Source organism: Penicillium digitatum, chromosome 5 (genome assembly GCF_016767815.1).
Source record: "Penicillium digitatum chromosome 5, complete sequence".
Lineage (NCBI taxonomy): Eukaryota > Fungi > Ascomycota > Eurotiomycetes > Eurotiales > Aspergillaceae > Penicillium > Penicillium digitatum.
The window spans coordinates 784,170-802,058 of NC_089388.1; the positions used below are offsets into that span (position 1 = coordinate 784,170).

The 17,889-nt window shown below is 46.5% G+C and overlaps 5 protein-coding genes across 5 annotated transcripts; 2 read left to right on the top strand and 3 right to left on the bottom strand.

The window, feature by feature from the left end:
• Nucleotides 1-2,234: 2,234 nt before the first annotated feature.
• Pdw03_1493 (Glycosyl transferase, family 2) lies at nucleotides 2,235-4,193 on the bottom strand (the record flags this gene model as incomplete). Its single annotated transcript, XM_014679538.2, has 3 exons — nucleotides 2,235-2,743; nucleotides 2,818-3,930; nucleotides 3,980-4,193. 3 exons carry the CDS (start codon nucleotides 4,191-4,193, stop codon nucleotides 2,235-2,237), a joined length of 1,836 nt encoding a protein of 611 aa, XP_014535024.2.
• Nucleotides 4,194-7,795: 3,602 nt separating this feature from the next.
• Pdw03_1494 (uncharacterized protein) lies at nucleotides 7,796-8,426 on the top strand (the record flags this gene model as incomplete). The annotated part of the gene is made up of 2 exons (XM_014679537.1): nucleotides 7,796-7,932; nucleotides 7,994-8,426. 2 exons carry the CDS (start codon nucleotides 7,796-7,798, stop codon nucleotides 8,424-8,426), a joined length of 570 nt encoding a protein of 189 aa, XP_014535023.1.
• Nucleotides 8,427-11,377: 2,951 nt separating this feature from the next.
• Nucleotides 11,378-12,719, top strand: Pdw03_1495 (2,4-dienoyl-CoA reductase; the record flags this gene model as incomplete). The annotated part of the gene is made up of 2 exons (XM_014679536.1): nucleotides 11,378-11,548; nucleotides 11,622-12,719. The coding sequence occupies 2 exons, from the start codon at nucleotides 11,378-11,380 to the stop codon at nucleotides 12,717-12,719; spliced, it is 1,269 nt and encodes a 422-aa protein (XP_014535022.1).
• A 2,385-nt stretch (nucleotides 12,720-15,104) lies between these two features.
• Pdw03_1496 (Short-chain dehydrogenase/reductase SDR) lies at nucleotides 15,105-16,010 on the bottom strand (the record flags this gene model as incomplete). Its single annotated transcript, XM_066099925.1, has 2 exons — nucleotides 15,105-15,727; nucleotides 15,797-16,010. The coding sequence occupies 2 exons, from the start codon at nucleotides 16,008-16,010 to the stop codon at nucleotides 15,105-15,107; spliced, it is 837 nt and encodes a 278-aa protein (XP_065957652.1).
• Nucleotides 16,011-16,270: 260 nt separating this feature from the next.
• Pdw03_1497 (Aldehyde reductase (AKR1), putative) lies at nucleotides 16,271-17,384 on the bottom strand (the record flags this gene model as incomplete). The annotated part of the gene is made up of 4 exons (XM_014679534.1): nucleotides 16,271-16,470; nucleotides 16,531-16,858; nucleotides 16,916-17,177; nucleotides 17,245-17,384. 4 exons carry the CDS (start codon nucleotides 17,382-17,384, stop codon nucleotides 16,271-16,273), a joined length of 930 nt encoding a protein of 309 aa, XP_014535020.1.
• Between the last annotated feature and the right edge of the window lie 505 nt (nucleotides 17,385-17,889).

A 17,889-nucleotide genomic window follows, 5' to 3' on the forward strand; every position in this document is an offset into this window, starting at 1 on the left:
TAGGAGGGTGAGAGTAGAAGCTAATGTGGTCAAGGCTGACATATGCATGGCGGCCAAATGAACAGACGGCAAATGAAAAGTGATCAGCGAAATGGAAAAGGAGGGCGGACGGCTTATAAGGTACCTGAGATCACTTCTCAAAACAATGCCAAGTAGCTCCGCTGCATCGCCGTATCGCCACACGGAGATTGCACATGCCAGTATCCTCAGTCAAGACTTACGAGATTTATAGCGTGTCTCCTGAGCCACATTGGGGATCCACAAGATATTGGACCCACAAGCAAAGAGATAGTTCCATTGTCGGAACCTGCCTCGCTCAGAGACCATGGCCAATCACCATGGCTGCCATCTCATGCACAAGCATACCGACTCTGCTCAGCTCTATCGGACTGTTCGGACGCCTTCGTGCACTTCATGTGTCCCAAAGTCAATGCTACTCGTCTGTCCTGGACTACCTCAATTTCGGAATCGACCGAGCCTTGATTTTATAGCCTCGTTCACAGGAGGTTTTGTTGAAGGGAAAGGGTTTGATGCCCAGGCATCTCTTCCTTTCTAGAACAGCACTGATCTTTGGAACTTTGCTCGCTTGATTAATCTGGATTCTATCCAAGACTTTGGTCACTTTTCAGAGCTTTTCCAATCATTTGCTCCTGGAAAGGAGCATCTTACGAAGCTGAATGAATTTAACAAACAGGAAGAGTTTATCAACTCATTGCAAATCGTATCCCAATACACCGCCACATCTGAAGAGGTACGGAATGAGAAACAGTACTTTGAATGTAATGGGCCTGAGAGACTGGATCTGGCACACCATATTTCAACAATGGCAAGTCTCAATCCCAATTTTGTGGCGGATCAGCGACCCTGGAAGTGGGTTGCGATATACTTGACGCAGCGAGACGCATTCATGTTCCCCGCCCTTGAGGGAGGTGCACATTGAGAACCGTGGCCCTTTTTTGATTACAAAGATCCTCTCTTCCTGGGTTGAGTTCAACCTGGAAAGAATGCTTGGTCCAGCCAAATAAATATCCTACATTAATTCATTCTTGGGGAGGATAAATAAGAACAAAATCATGCTAGAACACATTCTAAAAATGATAACAACGAAAATTATAATGAAGATGACAAATTAAATCAACAGAAAAACTTAATAGAATTACGATGCTTATACAAGGTACAAGGTCCAAAGCCCGATAAGTCGTGTCCTTAGTGAAAGGGGGTTGTCGAAATTTGACTCTCGGCTTGTCTGTACGGCAATTGGGATGTCTCCGGGATGGATTCTCGGGGTCGGGTTGATGGATCTTGTTTAGGAAGTGACCCGGCCCTATCTGTCTGGACCTGCTTCTATACCAGGGATAATCTCTTTCTTCCACAGTCCTTTTTTCAGGCACGTTCTCTTCGTTAAGCCTTGCTATCAGTTCTTGATTACACATAGGATATCCTCCAACGTTTCAAGATCATCCTATGTTATGCCACATTCTACTAAAGCAGGACTTATAACCACTATATAAAGTGATACGGCAATTCTTTTAGGTTCATTGTAGCACTATGGATTTTAATCGCCTTGGTTCATAGATGTTAAATTGTCTGACTTCCAGCGGACATGCACACCCCTAGAGCCCCGCTCAGCTCACCGCCAGTTTAAGATTTGTACCGCCTACCTAAAGTGGGAGAAAAGCGCCCCGCTAAATTTGAATTTCTGGGGGATTTTGACCGACAGTTTATTGACAGATTATTATGTAATCATGGGGTGTGGGGCCAGAGGTGTAGAAACTTGTGTCTGGTCACTGTGTGTGAATGTGCTTTTTGGTTTTGTTCTAGCTAGAATGAGAAACTACATACCTTAAAAGACAGCTGGAAAGATACAGGAAAGACATATTGAAGACACTGCTACAACACTAATACAATGCAACGGGCCGCTCTAATGATACTACGAGAACACAGCTGGAACACTGATGCATTGACATAAAGAAAGTTAGTAGAACGATTAACCGAGCACCTACAAGAGAAGCCCTCAGGACATAAATAGACGGCGTCTCTAATAACATCGTGAAGAAACCCCGCACATTAAAATTCGATGTTCTAGCACAAGGCAAGAAAAGCGGCCATATGAAATTGCTTTGCAAAAAGCGTACCATAGCTCATGACGTTTTGTTTGAGAATCTCTCGACTCCTTTCTCTGAGTTTTCAATATCAGGGTCATGGTGTAAAACCCAAACCCAAGTTGTCAAGCCCTACATTATGACAACACCCACGAGCGCACCTAAAAGAACAACTGGCACCACAAAAGAGCAGCAGAGGCTGAGGAAAGACATCTCAGATCTAAGCTCCCCTTCAACCTCCGCTCGTGGGTATGATATTCCGTCCACTGTGGTGATCAATCTAGACTCTCTGGAGTGATATGTCGGGGAATTGAAAAGATGAGCAATGGGCACCCAATTGTTGACAATCGCCAAAAACCAAAGGTGCAAAAATGGCGGCCAAGCAATTGTAGTGAGCAGTTTGGAAATTGTCAATCCATCTCCGGAGATACAAACCCAGACCGCAAAGAACATAGCTCCTACTGTCGCAATAAAGAGACAAACATTCAACACAGCACCACTCTGAAGGGTATCTCTGTAGGCCTTTTGGAGCGGCGAAATGGATGTGGCATTTTCACTCGAATTGGCGGTGCTTCCGGTAACGAAAGATCCCTTGGGTTTGCTTCCGAATAGATGGAATTGTACAATGGCGTGCAAATGGGCTATGAACACAACACGTTAGGATCCAGGTTCACGGGTTCCATCAGGAATATGGAGAGTATCTAATCAAACTTACCACAGGCAAGCCAGCTATTCTCTGCATGTGCAAATGCCGTAAATGGAACACCGGCATGTGCACTCCGAGCCCAGTCATATGCCCATGTCGATGCAACATGAGCGATGGCCAGAGCAAGCTGAATCTTGACCTCTAACGCTGATCCGGCAGGAACAACCACACCTTGGGAGAAAAGAAGGAAAGGCAAAGCAGCAAAGCTAACAGTGTAGGTTACAAGACCTGCCATGATAGACAGTCCTCCGAGAGCAATGTCCCAGCGCAGATGCTTTGGAATCGCCTTGTTGACAGAAGGGAACAACACTGAAATCTGCTGAGAGTGTCCGATATGCCACCGATTCCGCTGCTTGAGATGCCCCGCGAGAGAAGTAGGGACGAGACCAAATTGTATTACCTCCTGCACCTGCATCGTGCGCTTCCCCAGCCCTCTTAGGATTAACGATAGCTGCCAATCTTCCGAGAAAGAGTAGGACGGATATCCGCCCGCGTCGAGAATCGCGTCCCGACGGAAGACTGCACCTGATCCCGCGTCTAGGGCATGACCAAGAAGATCAAGTTCCGTATTCTCACAGGTGTAGAAGTAAGCCCGTGACTGGGATAAAGGATCGCCGCGGGGCAGGTTGTAGAAATACTGACGGGTGGTCAGCAATGCTGCCTCCGGGTCTGCAAGTAGATGGGGCAGTGTTGCGCGCAGAAACTCAGGCATCAGGATGGAGTCTGCGTCGACGACTGTGCAGAATTCCGGCGGGTCTTCGGTTTGTAGAGAGAACAGGGCGTAGTTGAGGTTTCCTGCTTTGGCAAAAGATTTCCCAGATTGCTTGCCCCGGGTGTGATAAGACAGGTGAGTCCACTTCGTGCTTAGCTTCGCAATCGCGTCACGCAGGTCAATTGACCCCCCGTCATCCAGAAGCCGAACTCGAAACCGGGAAGCCGGGTAGTCCAAGCCACACGCTGCTCGCACTGTATCCAGGATAATTTCCACTGGCTCTCCACAGCATGTAACTAACACATCGACTCTGGGCAGGTTTTCGTTGCTTCGTAATCTCTTGCGGAGTGTCTGGTGTGGTGGTTTTCTCGTTGCGGCTAACGATAGGCGTTGGTGATTCAGGGATATGTCTAACTAGATCAGTGACTGTTCGGTGTTCATTATTAGGGAACAACTCACGAGAAAAAAGACCCTCAATGCCAAGCATTGCCCACATCTTCCATGTTCGGTCCGGGGTTGTCAAGGTGATAAACAGCCGCACTGCAAAGTAGATGTAGGTAGTCCATATTGCTGTTTGTGCTATATGACGGAGATGTTTCCGGTACTTTTGCGCAGACAGAGTGCGATCATCGGGGGAAAGCTCCTCAATGACATGAACATTTTCAGGAAACATCGAAGCGAACTTGATGCCGTTGATTTGTGTGATTGTGATTATGTTGCATATTCCAATGTAATATATTAGGTTGTCTTTCTGTGCCCTGCAACTGAGAATATCGAGAATACCACGAAACAAGTTGTGCTCGATTCTTTGCGGGTTTGTCCTAGGCTTTTAAAGAAAAGCTTTCCCCCAAAATTCAGGGGCATGAATGCATTCAGGACAACGGATACCTACTAGCCCCATTTGCTTCTAGAACTTACTATGTCTATTTATACTATCCACATCAGAACTATTGTTGCCGAGGGCCAATCAATACGAGCCGTGGGATGAATTCTGGTAGCGCTAACCTTAATTGGCCGTTTAACGGAAGTGGGTCCTTATCCTCGACATCCGATTGGAACTTTCTATGAAATCTGAGATGCCAACCTTTGACTTTCAAGTTGACGCTTTGGATGTACGCGGCATCGGTGATTACAAGTCACATGCCGTGTTTTCCAAAACGGACTCATTTCAATGTTGATTTTTTCGAAGAGTTCTATTGGAAAACTAATATACCTATGGAGTTTGACATATATTTCCTAAATCATGTATGTAAGAACTTGTCTTGTTAAGAATCAAGTAAAGTCTTGCAGAATGGCTGATTGTGGCCTAGATTGTAAGATGTCTGTGAACAACAGAAACTGCCAGAGCTAATTGAGTGAAGAACAGGAAGCAAGTTTATTTTAGGACTATCACGATCGTCATGATTCTCCATTCATCCGCAAGAGAATTGTATCGTTCTATCGGGATTAAATCCTTCAAGGAGGCTCATTCATCTACATTACATCAACCTCTGCACCTTGGACCTGGGTCGTCCCATAAACCTGTGATAGAGATGTATTACAGTTTCTACTATGAAGTGTAGATATAACTGGAAAATCTCTGTTGTGCGTTAAGAGAGAGAGAGAAACTATCTACAAGATGGGAAACTAAGTACTAGGAGCATGTGGTAGCATGTGAATATTCACATGCTTCCAACAACCTGGTCAGCAGAGAGTTAAGTACCTATCTGTCACTTTTCGTTCCATAACACATCTTCTCTACGATCGGTCTGTTATCGTAGTGAGCTTGTGGCTTCGCCAGTTTCGTGATCCGTCGGAAAATTTTACGGATAAAAGACCCTTGAGAGACTACCTTATTCCAATGTAACTGCCGCATGTAGTATGGCATGGATTTTTACAAACTACTCACTTCCAATCTCTCGACGATCTTCAATGATCTTTCAAGTATCGCTGACATCAAAAGATGAGCGGTGTCACATAATTAACATACTGTGCCTCTCATAGATGGACCATCAACCAGCATTTTCATCGCAACTCGGTCTATTGCTCTGAATCACGCATATCTAGTTGAATATAAGTCCCTTACAACAATCCACCTCGGGATTTAAACACAGTGGTGGCACTTTCTCATCGAGCTGTGCCCGTGATCTGTGAAAAATTGAAGATCAAAGCTAAAAATGCTGCCGTTAAATAGTAATTCAAGATAATCCACTAATGGTAGGTACGAAGCTATCAAAGGGCACCTTGATGATAGAGAGCCGATACTTTATAGCTATTATGCTAGCTCGGGTCGAGAAGATTACGAAAAGACTTAAAGAGAAATTAGAGCTTATCCAATGGCTTAGTTACCTTATCTCTGTACTTCTGAGGATCTTGGAACTATCTCCATTTCCGGATACTCATATCCTATGCCACAAACCACACCAAAAATGGAGATAATCCATTTCTTACAAGTTACTCCGTGCCGAATTTGTTACAATTCACTGTATATGGATCCCTAAAAGCGGTCTAAATGCAGACATAACTAAGACCGGAAACGAGTATTCGGGCATTAAAGCCAGTGCATTACAGCCCAGAGTGATATCCCCCCTCGTAGTCCTAACCTTCATGTCCATCGTTTTAATCCTTGAGTTAGTCCCTGGATTTGTCTTTTTGCTAGCTTCTTCTCATCCTTCGTGGTGCATGAGATCATAGCTAATTGCGTCATAATTAGACACTACATCCACACGGAAACTTCCACTAATCTGTTTTGAGCGGCGGCCTAGCGACGAAGCCATAGAGGGACCCCGGGAACTTCTTTTGTATCTCTCATCTCAAATTCCTTCTTCGTTAACATATTTCCCTATTCAATGGAAATTTCATATCTTATACCTAGTCTCTCCTATCAAAGAGGTACATTCCACTTAATCTTTCTTGCCTCATATTTGAACTAACCTTACAATAGTAGCATGGGGTTCTTCGATAGGCCTCCGAATACAACCTTTGTCTTTGACAGAGCAGACAATGACTTTCTTAAATGCGGGCCGAACTACGTTGCTCGGTCCAAACTCACCGAGTTATTTCTGCCGAGTACGCTCTACGTGAATTAACGCAGCGTGAGGAATGGTTATACCACAAGACTATAGCCTTACAAAAGGCTATGGCTATGACACATAATGAGAATTCTGATGCAACTCAATTTGAAACCGCAAATAAACAGCTTGAAAGGACTCAAGCTGATTATCCAAGAAAGGAGTACGCCCTTTACCGAGCAGAGTGCATGCTTCAATTGAAGTTTAGATATGCCTATGATAGCTTAAGGCGCGATGCTAAATGGTTTATGCGTGAAGAAATGGTTCATGATTGTTCCAATCGAGGTGGATGTTGTAGCCGGAAATGCGGATGTTGTGAACAGAGGCATCGGTCTAAAAGGAAGAAAGGCAGAGGCCATTGCACTGTGGAGTGCGGGTGCTGCATCAGCTTTCGAGATTTCGAGCTCCCAAAGAGACAAAAACAGGAGCGGAGGAGAGATTTCGAAACTATCCTAGAAGAACACAATTCAGCCTACGTTATGCATTTGGCAAATTGCTTTTTTTTTGCCGTTGAAATGGAAGCCCCAGGTGTCCTGGTTGCAGCGAACTTTGAAAAGGGGTTCCACTCATGGCCAAAAGAATGAGAATGCCCTGCTCTAATTTGCTTGAATTTAACTTGCTAAAATAATGAATGGCTTTGCTACCCAAATACAGTGTGCCTTCAAGTAATGAAAAGCCCTTGATGGAGATATGTTACAGTTTCTCAGATCCAAGTGAAATAGATCTTACTGCCATGGGGATGAGGTCAAAATAAGGTCAACTGTTAAACAACAACCCGCCAGTCATCGTGAAACGGCGGAGATCAACTCTGATGATATCTTGATTTTGCTTGGTGAGGATTTACAACCTTGTCAATCTATCATACTCATCCATGATTCAATTGTTGCGACCCGACGGTCTGATCAGAAAAGCTTCAATTTAATCTCATTGATCTTTCATTCTATGAAACGGTTTACCTCGATTTTAACTGAAATTTTGCAAATCAACAATTTAATTTGTTGTTGTTTGTTGGCCCAAGGATTGTGAAAATTGAACTGAGGATCAAAGGATCCATTGATTTGAAGTAAGGGCGAGATCAAACCTAGTCATAATCACTTTAAATTAAGCGAAAATACAGCTGCGATCTGAAGAACCGTGCGTACCTGCCTCTATGTATATAGGTAAACAACCTCCCGTAGAGTGTAGGTCTGTAAATCATAACAATACCGTTTGACCACATGCCCAAATGGCTACAAACGGAACCGTTCTCGTCTGCCCCGCGCAATGCCCTGATCCCATGGCCTGGAAAGGCCAACTTATCGCTGGTGCCTGTGGGCTGGCTGCGCTGGCCTTGGTTTTGGGGACCGTGATTTGGGTTACCCGGTATTTATAGCCCGATTTGCCTCTCTTGCCGTTTGCATCATTCTAATATATATTTGCATAGGCTCCTCGCCCGCCAAGCTCGGCTGAAGGACCCCCAGATGGTGGTCACCAGCGAGTACCTCCAGCAGAGGGAGGAGGCGAAGAAGGCGGAGAAGAGAACTTGGTTGCAGTTCTGGGCCAAGAAGGGTGTGTCACTCAAGAAGCCCATGTGGGAAGTGTTACCCATACTAACCAAGGGTGCCTCTCTAGCCGTCGACGAGACCACCAATCCCAAGAAGGAGAAGAAACTCTCTCCTCCTCGTCCGACGGTCCTTTGCAGCGGCACGTTGGCCACGCTGCCACCAGGGGAGCTACCCCTCGTTCAAAAGCCAAACTCCACGGCTCATGTGGAGTTTGTGGCGCCGCGGGGCCTCCACCTCCCCCACCAGCCCGACGCCGAGCTTGACGTCCTGTCCGGCATCAAGAATGCCATCAAGGGCAAGAAAAAGGTCTAAGAGGAGAGGAGAAATCTTCCTGTTGCTCTCTGTTTTCTTTGTTTCCACCACCTACCCTGAAACTGGCCGGGATGGTGAATCCGCTCATCTTTTTCCGCGCGCAGGCCGATCTTCCCTCGCTGCTCAAACAGTACAGAAGAAAGTACTGTGGTCTGGTTTGTTTTGGTCATTGTTTTGGTCATTGTTTTGGTTTGGGTTTGGGTTTGGGTTTGGGTTTGGGCTTGGTCTTGTTTTCTCTTGGTTTTCTTTGAATTTCTTTTTTTTGGGGGGGGGGGTTTCTATCTATATACCCATGGTCCCCTCCCCAGGACCTCGTTGGTTCCGATTTGGTTTGTGTTGATTTGGTCTTTTTGGCTTCGTCTTGGGGCTTTTGTCTGTTCTGCTGTGACAGGAAGTTCCCTGCCTAGATAGTCGCAGCAGATTTTTAACTGTTTCTTAGTTTTACTTGTGAATATGACCTATCATTGCACGGTCAGTCCCATCTCCTGATTTCGTGTAGGCTGGTTTTGTCAAGCTGAGTAGACCAGTTACAGTCTATTGTGTCCTGGTTTAGGAACCGCAAGTGATTCCTTGTGCCAACTTTGTGTTTTGATACACCCTGCATACCTTGGTCCTTCCATTTTTTTCTTTCGTTGATCTAGATCATATCTCGCTTTTCTTGCGTAATGCCAATTTCGTTCCCCTATTAGCAATCTACCTTGTGATTAAGATTAGGATAAGTCTTGCCTATAGCAAAAACGATTGTGGCCTTTATTACTGCTATTGATATCACACACCACTAGGGTTAGGATGAATCTAAAGTTTTCTCTGATTCGGAAAGAAGGCTGGTCACAGAAAAACTTAAGGTAACTTTTACATCATATGTAATGATGCGATGAGAAAGAGGTGCGCGTGCTCTACTTTAGTTCTCACCTTTCACCACCTTACTTTCTCACTTTCCTCTTATATGAACGGGTAACGAAGTGTGATATAATTGGTATACCTAGCTTTTCGTATGTAAGCTTCTACCGCTTCAACACCGCTTCACTTCTGAATCTATGTATCTACTATATTGGTCCTTGACTTTGATCTCGATTCTATAAAATCATCTCTCATAGGGCGGTTGCATTTCCGCCTGTACCCTTATTTAACTCACATCTTGTTCATGTCTCTAAGAGGTGATGGCTCTAACGATCACTTATGTGGAGAGACTATAGCCTGGTGTTCATCCACCTACATAAAGACGGTACTATGACGGCACCATATAGGAATATCAGCGCACAGAAATTTCTCGAAGACATCAATTTTCTTGCAATCATCCAGTAAAATCCAAATCCCAAAAAAGCACCGATTCTTCAAGTAGAACTTCTAGATCCAAATTTCATTAGACTACAGCTTCATGTCTACCAGTGGATTGGGAGGAATTAAAACACGGACTATGTTTCTAACATTTTCAAATTTATTAGAACGATATATTGTCAGAATACTAGGTTACAATATGAGATTCTATAAGGATCGCATGGTTTCTATTGGGTAGTGCTAATCACTCGCTATTTATATAGGGTTAGTTAACGTATTCGGTAAGCGAGCTGGCCACCCCAACCAAAACGCGTCCATGAATTAGATCTTAGTTAGTTCAACCACCCACCATACCACCAATTCGTACTCAATCCTCTCGAAATTCAATAGAGCAGGAGGGTAGGATCGTACTAGCTATCCAGGCTTTCAAGAATCAAGAAATCTCTTCAATTTGTGAAGTGGCGCGCCGTTTTAACGTCCTATGATCCACCATTTCTACCCGCCTGAATAGTATACAACACCGCGCGATTTCTCGCGCTAACTATGATAAATTGACCGATACTGAAGAGGAATCTCTTTAGAAATGGATCCCCTCTATGAATTGTCGTGGATCAGCCCCCTGCCCTCTTTAGTATAAGAAATGGTAGATCTTCTTCTTCAAAAGCGTGGAACTACCCCGGTTCTTTCGGTCGGCGAGATTCATGGGAATGTTTCTGACGCTGATCTCCGTCTGGATGGGTCGCCGTGCGTTTAATCTGCTCAACCAGCATGAGTGGTCCTGCGAGAATACGCTTCTGATTATAAAAGAATAATCCCGCTCGATAACTCAATGGCGGTTAGGTTTAACTCCAAGAACACTTTTACCTATTGTTAGGTCCCCCCCTTCAAGGGTATTCAAATTTCTATGGTGGTATTACAAAAAAAAACCATTGTCAAGGTAAACTCATCGTACCCTTTGTTATATATGAAGGGAAACATCCATGTGGCGTAGGACTGTACGGGACACTCGATATGCGCGTTGTCCACGATCTCGGGCATTGGAAATAAGGTTTCATAGAGTTCAATTTCCAAAACCTTGAAATTTCCGTTGTCGAAGGTGGTCATGTTAAGGCGATACGGTGGAGGGTCATAAAGAGCCCCCCGCCCAGTCAATGTTCTTTTAAGTATCCTCATCCAATGAACATCGTGTAAGCCTTGGGCATTGTCACTCTTGTTCGGGCTCCAGCTCTGGGGACTTGCCAAGACGGCTTATATAGTCAGGCAGAAGTCTCAGCCAATCAGGAGAAAGACAACCATTTCATGATTTGTACTCCAAGGCTGTCGGGGACATTACATAATCATTTCTCCAATGCCGAGAGTGGATCCAGAGATCGGGTTCTAATTCAACCGGGTGGAGATCAATCGGCGACTTTTGACATTTTTAACAGGGCAGTTTCGCTCTATGCCCTGAGTAATGAACCCTACGTGGTCATAAGTGGGAATGTTTTTCAGGCAGAACGACATCTTATGATTTAGTCGCCTCCAGAATCAGGTAGTAATGAGTATTCGGAAATTTCGATGATAAATCAACCCTCAACTTCCCCACTGTAGATTACTACATAAATCGAGCCACTCCTGCGAGATGGTAATAACATTCACGCACATAATTATATTCATACTTGAACCCCATCAAAATGACCTGGCCTGACGTCTCCGCCAAGCCTGCCGAGGGCATCTCATACTACACCCCTGCCCAGAGCCCCCCGGCAGGCACAGCTCGCAATCCCCAAACGAGCGGAAAGCCCATTCCCAAGCTCTTCAAGCCTCTTACCATTAGAGGATTGACGTTCCAAAATCGCCTGGGTGTAAGCAATCTCCCCCCTCCCGGTGCCAATCCCAATTCCTTGTATGATCACACAACTAATGATAACTCTCCAGATGGCGCCCATGTGCCAATACAGTGCCGACGATGGCCACATGACTCCTTGGCACATGGCGCATTACGGCGCTATTGCCCAGCGCGGACCCGGACATATTATCATCGAAGCAACCAGTGTTGTCCCCGAGGGCCGCATTACCCCCGGCTGCGTGGGCCTCTGGAGGGACTCGCAGATCGCGCCACTTAAGCAGGTCGTTGAGTTTGCGCACAGCCAGGGCCAGAAAATCGGTATCCAGCTCGGACATGCCGGCCGTAAGGCCTCCACCGTGGCGCCCTGGCTTGGAGGCGTTGTTGCGAATAACTCTGTTGGCGGTTGGACCGATAACATCAAGGCTCCCAGCGCCATTCCCTTCGCTGAGGGCAATCCTATCCCTATTGCCATGACCCAGGACGATATTGCTGAGGTCAAGACTGCCTGGGTTGCTGCTGTTAAGCGTGCCATTGCTGCTGGCTGTGATTTCATTGAGATCCACAACGCTCACGGTTACCTGCTTTCTTCCTTCCTTAGCCCCTCCTCCAACCAGCGCACCGATAACTACGGTGGCAGCTTCGAGAACCGCATTCGTTTGTCCTTGGAAATTGCTCAGTTGACTCGTGACACTGTCGGTGACAATGTGCCCGTCTTCCTGCGTGTGTCGGCTACCGACTGGCTTGAGACCAGCTTGCCGGATGAGAAGGGCTGGAAGCTTGAAGACACGGTTGAGTTCGCTCGTGCGCTGGCTGCGCAGGGTGCTATCGATCTTATCGATATCAGTACCGGTGGTGTGCACGTTGCTCAGAAGGTTGCCTCCGGTCCTGCTTTCCAGGTTCCTCATGCTGCTGCTGTCAAGAAGGCCGTTGGAGATAAACTTCTTGTTGCTGCCGTTGGTATGATCAACGACGGAAACTTGGGAGAGAAGATTCTGAACGAGGATGACATTGATGTCATTCTTGTTGGTCGTGCCTTCCAGCGCGATCCCGGTCTTGCCTGGAAGTTTGCCAAGGACCTGGATGTTGAGATTGCCATGGCTGGACAAATCCGCTGGGGTTTCACTAGCTTCCGCAATGCGTCCGAGTACATTCAGCCCAACTCAATGAAAGCTTGCATTTTTGATTAGATTTAGATACACCGATTGTTGACCGGCTCATGGTTGGCTTGCATTGCATTATATAGACCGTCTTTTTTGGACGAGACCAGTGAGAATTGACGTGCCGTTTCTGCGTAAGACCTGTGATTGACTACAAATACGATCATGATCAATGGACAGTGAATTTTGGAAATGATTCGCGTTGGTAGCATCTCCCTCGCGATTTTCCTTGTCTTTTTGGTTCGCTGTCTGTTCGTCTTCTCCATGCGTAACGCGAAATTGCAACGTCAAAGGCCACTTTTAGGTGGCTTGAACATCCAGAAATATGAAATGACATGTGCAGGCAGTACTTGGATCGTGTATTGTCGCAGTCAAGCTCAACAGCAAAGGCTACTACTACCTTGAGCAGAATGATCTCAGTGGAGAAATTTTTGAATGTATTGTAACCAGTCTAAGAACGAGAGACATGATCAGTTCTTTTTAAAATAATTGGAACACCGAACCAATCATCTTCTGTCTCGCTGGGACCTGATGGCCTTCGGAGCTCCAGTTCTATGACCCCTTCAGCGTACATCGAAAACCAGCTAGATGGTTCTCAACGGACGCTGAAGAGGCCATAAAACTACAGGTTCGAACAATCACCAAGGTCGTCACCGAGGTGAGATTAAAAGTGATTCACCATCCAGAAAGCAGCCATGACCTCAATCCAAAGAAATCTGCCTGGGAGAGCCCAGGGATTGAACCCCCTCTCCCCATCCCCAGGAGACGTCACTACCTCACTCACCCGAAAGTTGCGACCCCTACAAGAAACATCCTCTGTAAATGTCAGCAGGTTTGAACCAGGACAGGAACTGATTCTCCCCATACATTCAACCATACAGTACTGACTGGAAATCCCGATGTCCTCTCGAGGAGGACAGCAGGATTTGCCAATCAAAGACTGAGAAATTCGTCGCGATGGCCTCACAATCAGAAATCCGTTAGCATCAACTTTGATGAAATTTTAGCTTGAAATGAGACGCTGGTTTCACCCTTGGCCTATTCCATGTTCTCAAAACGATGCTCGGGTCATCAGAGATAGCAACTTTATGCCCTAGACGAATCTGGGCACTTTGAAGTCCCGTGAAGAGATCTTAGAAACTGCATCCAACTTCCTTCCCAAGCACGCTGCATCTGAAGTTATCGTCCACACTGGCTTTCCCAAGGCGTGCTGCCAGGACGTCGCAATAAGAGCCAATAAGGGAATACTTTGAGGCATTTTAAGTCAGACGTAAAACTCGCATAGGCACCAACCCCACAAGAGAAGTCTAGGATCCTATCATTGACGCGACGCCTCGAGGATCTCGAGCAACCAGAAGCTTTTTGTGAGGTTCTCTCGGCGCGCATCTTTAATGAGACTTGAGACTGTTCCCGAGATCAATATTTTCCAGCAAAGAGACGGATTCAATGAGCCCGCCTTCCTTCGCTGATTGATTGTTAACAGTGACGACAACGAGACAATCTATTTCACTTATCACAAGACCAGCGAAATCACCAAGAGACTTGCACCGGCAGATATTCCAGCGAGGCTCAGTCGGAGGACAGGACAAGTGATCAAAGCACCTATTGATGAGCATCTCATGCCAACGAACAGCACGGCCGTTCAATGAGATGGTATGGGTGAGAAAACTTTTTCACTGTGCAAATGCAAAGAGCCGACGGGGAAACTTAAGGACCCGCTACTTGATGGACAAGGCCAAGCAGACACAGTTGAGAGAACTCTGAAGAAGGAAAAGGGGAGGGGATTGGGAGGAAATTTATGTTTTTCCGTGGACGCGCTCCAAGGCTCACGTGCATGTGTTACCTAATCATCCCCCCACTCAAACGGCATGTCCTTACCCCTTTCTCCCTGCTGTCCTGTCAAACATGACGTTGTGTTGATGCTTTTTTCTTTTCCCTGATATCTGTCGACATCCGACCACAAGGTCCACACAAAAGCTGGATCACAATCCTCGATGTGTCTTGGCTCGCCAGGTCTTGGACTGCATTATGAAGAGATGTAAAGTCTAGTAATCAACCAAGGATATTGCTTTCAGTTCATTGGGTTTCAATGTCATCCTTCTTTTTCTCCTATTTTCTTAGGCCCGCAACTTCCAATATAGAGTTTGTAGCTTGCAGTGTCCGCTCAGAGTAATCTGTGTGGTTTTTGGTGCGCCCAGAAAGGACCACATCACTGCAACTCCGGGAGCTTTACAGGGAAGAAAGCGAACACAACTTGTGACGAGGATTTGCAAGTTCTGAGTTGGACAGAGCCTCCACTGTCACAGGCCAATTCAAGACAAAATCAGCATTATTCCACCTTCAAATAAGAAACACTTGCTCTAGTACAAAGTACCATCTTGGTCGCATGAACCACCACCTGTGGACTTGAACAGCTCACGGGAAAACCTCCTTCCCCATCCAATCCCAACACCTCCCTCTCCCTCCTTTGGTGTCTGGTGACAACCCCACAAGTACCTCCAACAGCTTATCGGCTGCGTCAACCGGCTCCAGCATTTCCCTCGTTCCCCAGTAATCTTTTGTAAAATCTGTGTGTACAGTCCCAGGGTGCAGCGCCACAGAAATTGCTCTCTGGGCACTCTTCGCGCGCAAATGCAAATCAAAAGTCTTCGCTAATTGAAATACAGCTGCCTTACTTGCACGATAGGAATACCACCCGCCCGAGGCATTGTCGGATGTTGAGCCGACTCGAGCGGCCATCATTGCATATATGGCATGCGAGGGCAACCACAGCGGTCCTTGGAAGTCTATTGCAGAGCTGGACTCTGTTGTCGAGAATTCTGGTGAGGATTTTAATGGGAGGAATGGAGAGAGGTGCTTCATGAGTAACAACGGGCCGAGGGAGTTGACTTTGAAGCTCTCCAGCGCACTGGCAGCGTCGATTTTACTGGGTGATCTTTCCGCATGCAAAATGCCGGGGATCGTCAGTCCCAGCCTAAGTGGTGTGCTCGGATATTTCCGGCGGATTGCGTCTGCCATTGCCGATATCGTGGACTCATCTAGGGAGTCGGTTAGCCTAGTAGTGCCGAGAGGGATGTATTTCCTGGAATTGAATTGCCTTTTTTTACCTGTTACATCAACTTGGAAAATACAGAGTCTTTGCTCTGCGTCTTTGGGCATGCCCTTACTTAACAGCAATTGTTCTTGGAGCTCATCGCAGTTCTTGCGGGCTGTTGCAATCACAGGGAGCTCGGTCCGGGTCAGGAGCTGCTGTACGAAGGCGAACCCCAGTCCTCGCGAGGCAGGGGTTACTAATGCAAACCCATGAGCTGCTGACAGCATTGCTCATTTAATGGGCCAGTATATGTTGTTTTCCAACTAGTGGTGGATGGCAAAAGTAATTGCGGCAGAGAGTTGCAGATGTTCGCCCTGCATGTGACGTCACAAAGCATGTCACGTCCATCGGCTTAAGCTCCGATCCGATCTCCCAGGTACTTCAATGCAAATCGGAAAAGTCAACGTGTCAATGGGCAGTGATGTTGATTTAAATTTCTGAAATTGAATTCATATCTCCGAATTCCCCTAAACAAAATCATTTGACCTCAAGACTTCCCCTCCAGGCCACTGAAGAAGTCCCTGCCAAACTCCCCACTGCTATCGTTGAAACGAATCTTCTTGTTGATTTTCTCAATATTCGTCATGTCCTCTGGGCTCAACTTGAAGTCTCCTTCCAGATTGGCCCTGATTCTCAGAGGTGTTTTAGACTTCGGTAGCACTGAGTGGCCCTGCGATACACCCCAAGCTGTCCAAATCACACTGCAGTCAGCATCATACAAACTAAATTCAGGCTGATTACACTTACCAAGAGCAACCTGGGCGGCATTTTTGTTGTATAACTCGCCTATCTTCGTCAACACGGGCTCGTCGATCAGCTTCGCGGGCCCGGCCTTTTCACCATATAGAGCGTTCTGGTTACCAAACGGCGAGTAGTGCGTGACATGTATACCATTCCCCCGATGCCACTTTGTGAAATCACGCTGCTGCAACCACGGATGACACTCCATCTGGTGCACAGCGGGAACAGTGGAAGTGTTCTTGATCAAGCGCTCCACCTCAGACTTGTCGCAGTTCGAGACGCCAATCGCCCTCACCTTGCCAGTTCTCAGAAGCTGTTCCATTGCTTTGTACGTCTGCGTTGGTGTCAGCGTGCTTGAGCTTACGGATCAAGAGATGAGACTGCAACATACGTCGACAATGTCGATATTCTCCATGACCGGCTTCCCATCCTTCATCGGAAATTGTTCCTCGCCTCGTTTCCAGGCGACGGGCCAGTGCATCAGGAACAGATCAACGTAGTCCATTCCCAGATCGTCTAGTGATTGCTGCAGAGCCGATGCTACGTCGTCCGGGTGGTGCTTGTTGTTCCATAGCTTGGTTGTGATGAAGATATCTTCGCGGGGAATGCCGCTTTTCTTCACGCCTTTCCCAACAGCCTTCTCAGTTCCGTACCTAGTGTTCTTTCAGTGCTGTACATTAAGCTTGTCGCTCTTGTCGGTGAGGAAGTAAAGCTACTTACGCGCGTGCGGTGTCGATGTGACGATACCCTGCCTTGATTGCTTCTGCCACGGCATCTTCCTGCTCACTCGCATCCTGCCAGGTGCCAAATCCAATGGCTGGGATCTCTGCTCCGGTGTTCAACTTAAATTTCGTGCACATCTTTGATGGATTGATGTCACCAATATTTTGACAGCGTGCTGTTAGCATCTCCAGCTTGAAGTCAGTGAACAGTCCAAAGCACGACTACGAAAGACGCATCAAGGTGACGAATGCGATGACGAGCAAATGACATATTTGGTGTCTCATAATATACAAGGCCTACCATGAACATTTGTCAATAGGAGTTTGTGTCTTCGGTCATCAAGTTTAAATAACCCACGCTAGCTTTTTTCTGTCTATAATATCAATGAGCTGCCCGTGACTTGACTGTGAGAAAATTATGGCCGTGGGTGCTGGTCGATTTTTCACGCGATGCCCTTTCTCCTGCCAGCTCCAGGGAGAAGCTCGAAATCAACAGTCTTCGCCGAAAATTGGTATTTTCATCACAAATCATGCTGACAGTTATCTCGTGTTCTTGACGACCACGCCACCGGATCTTGCCATTGAAATTGCTTTTGAAACTTCCTTATTGGGTAATACACGCCACGCTCAAGCACTCTAGGAA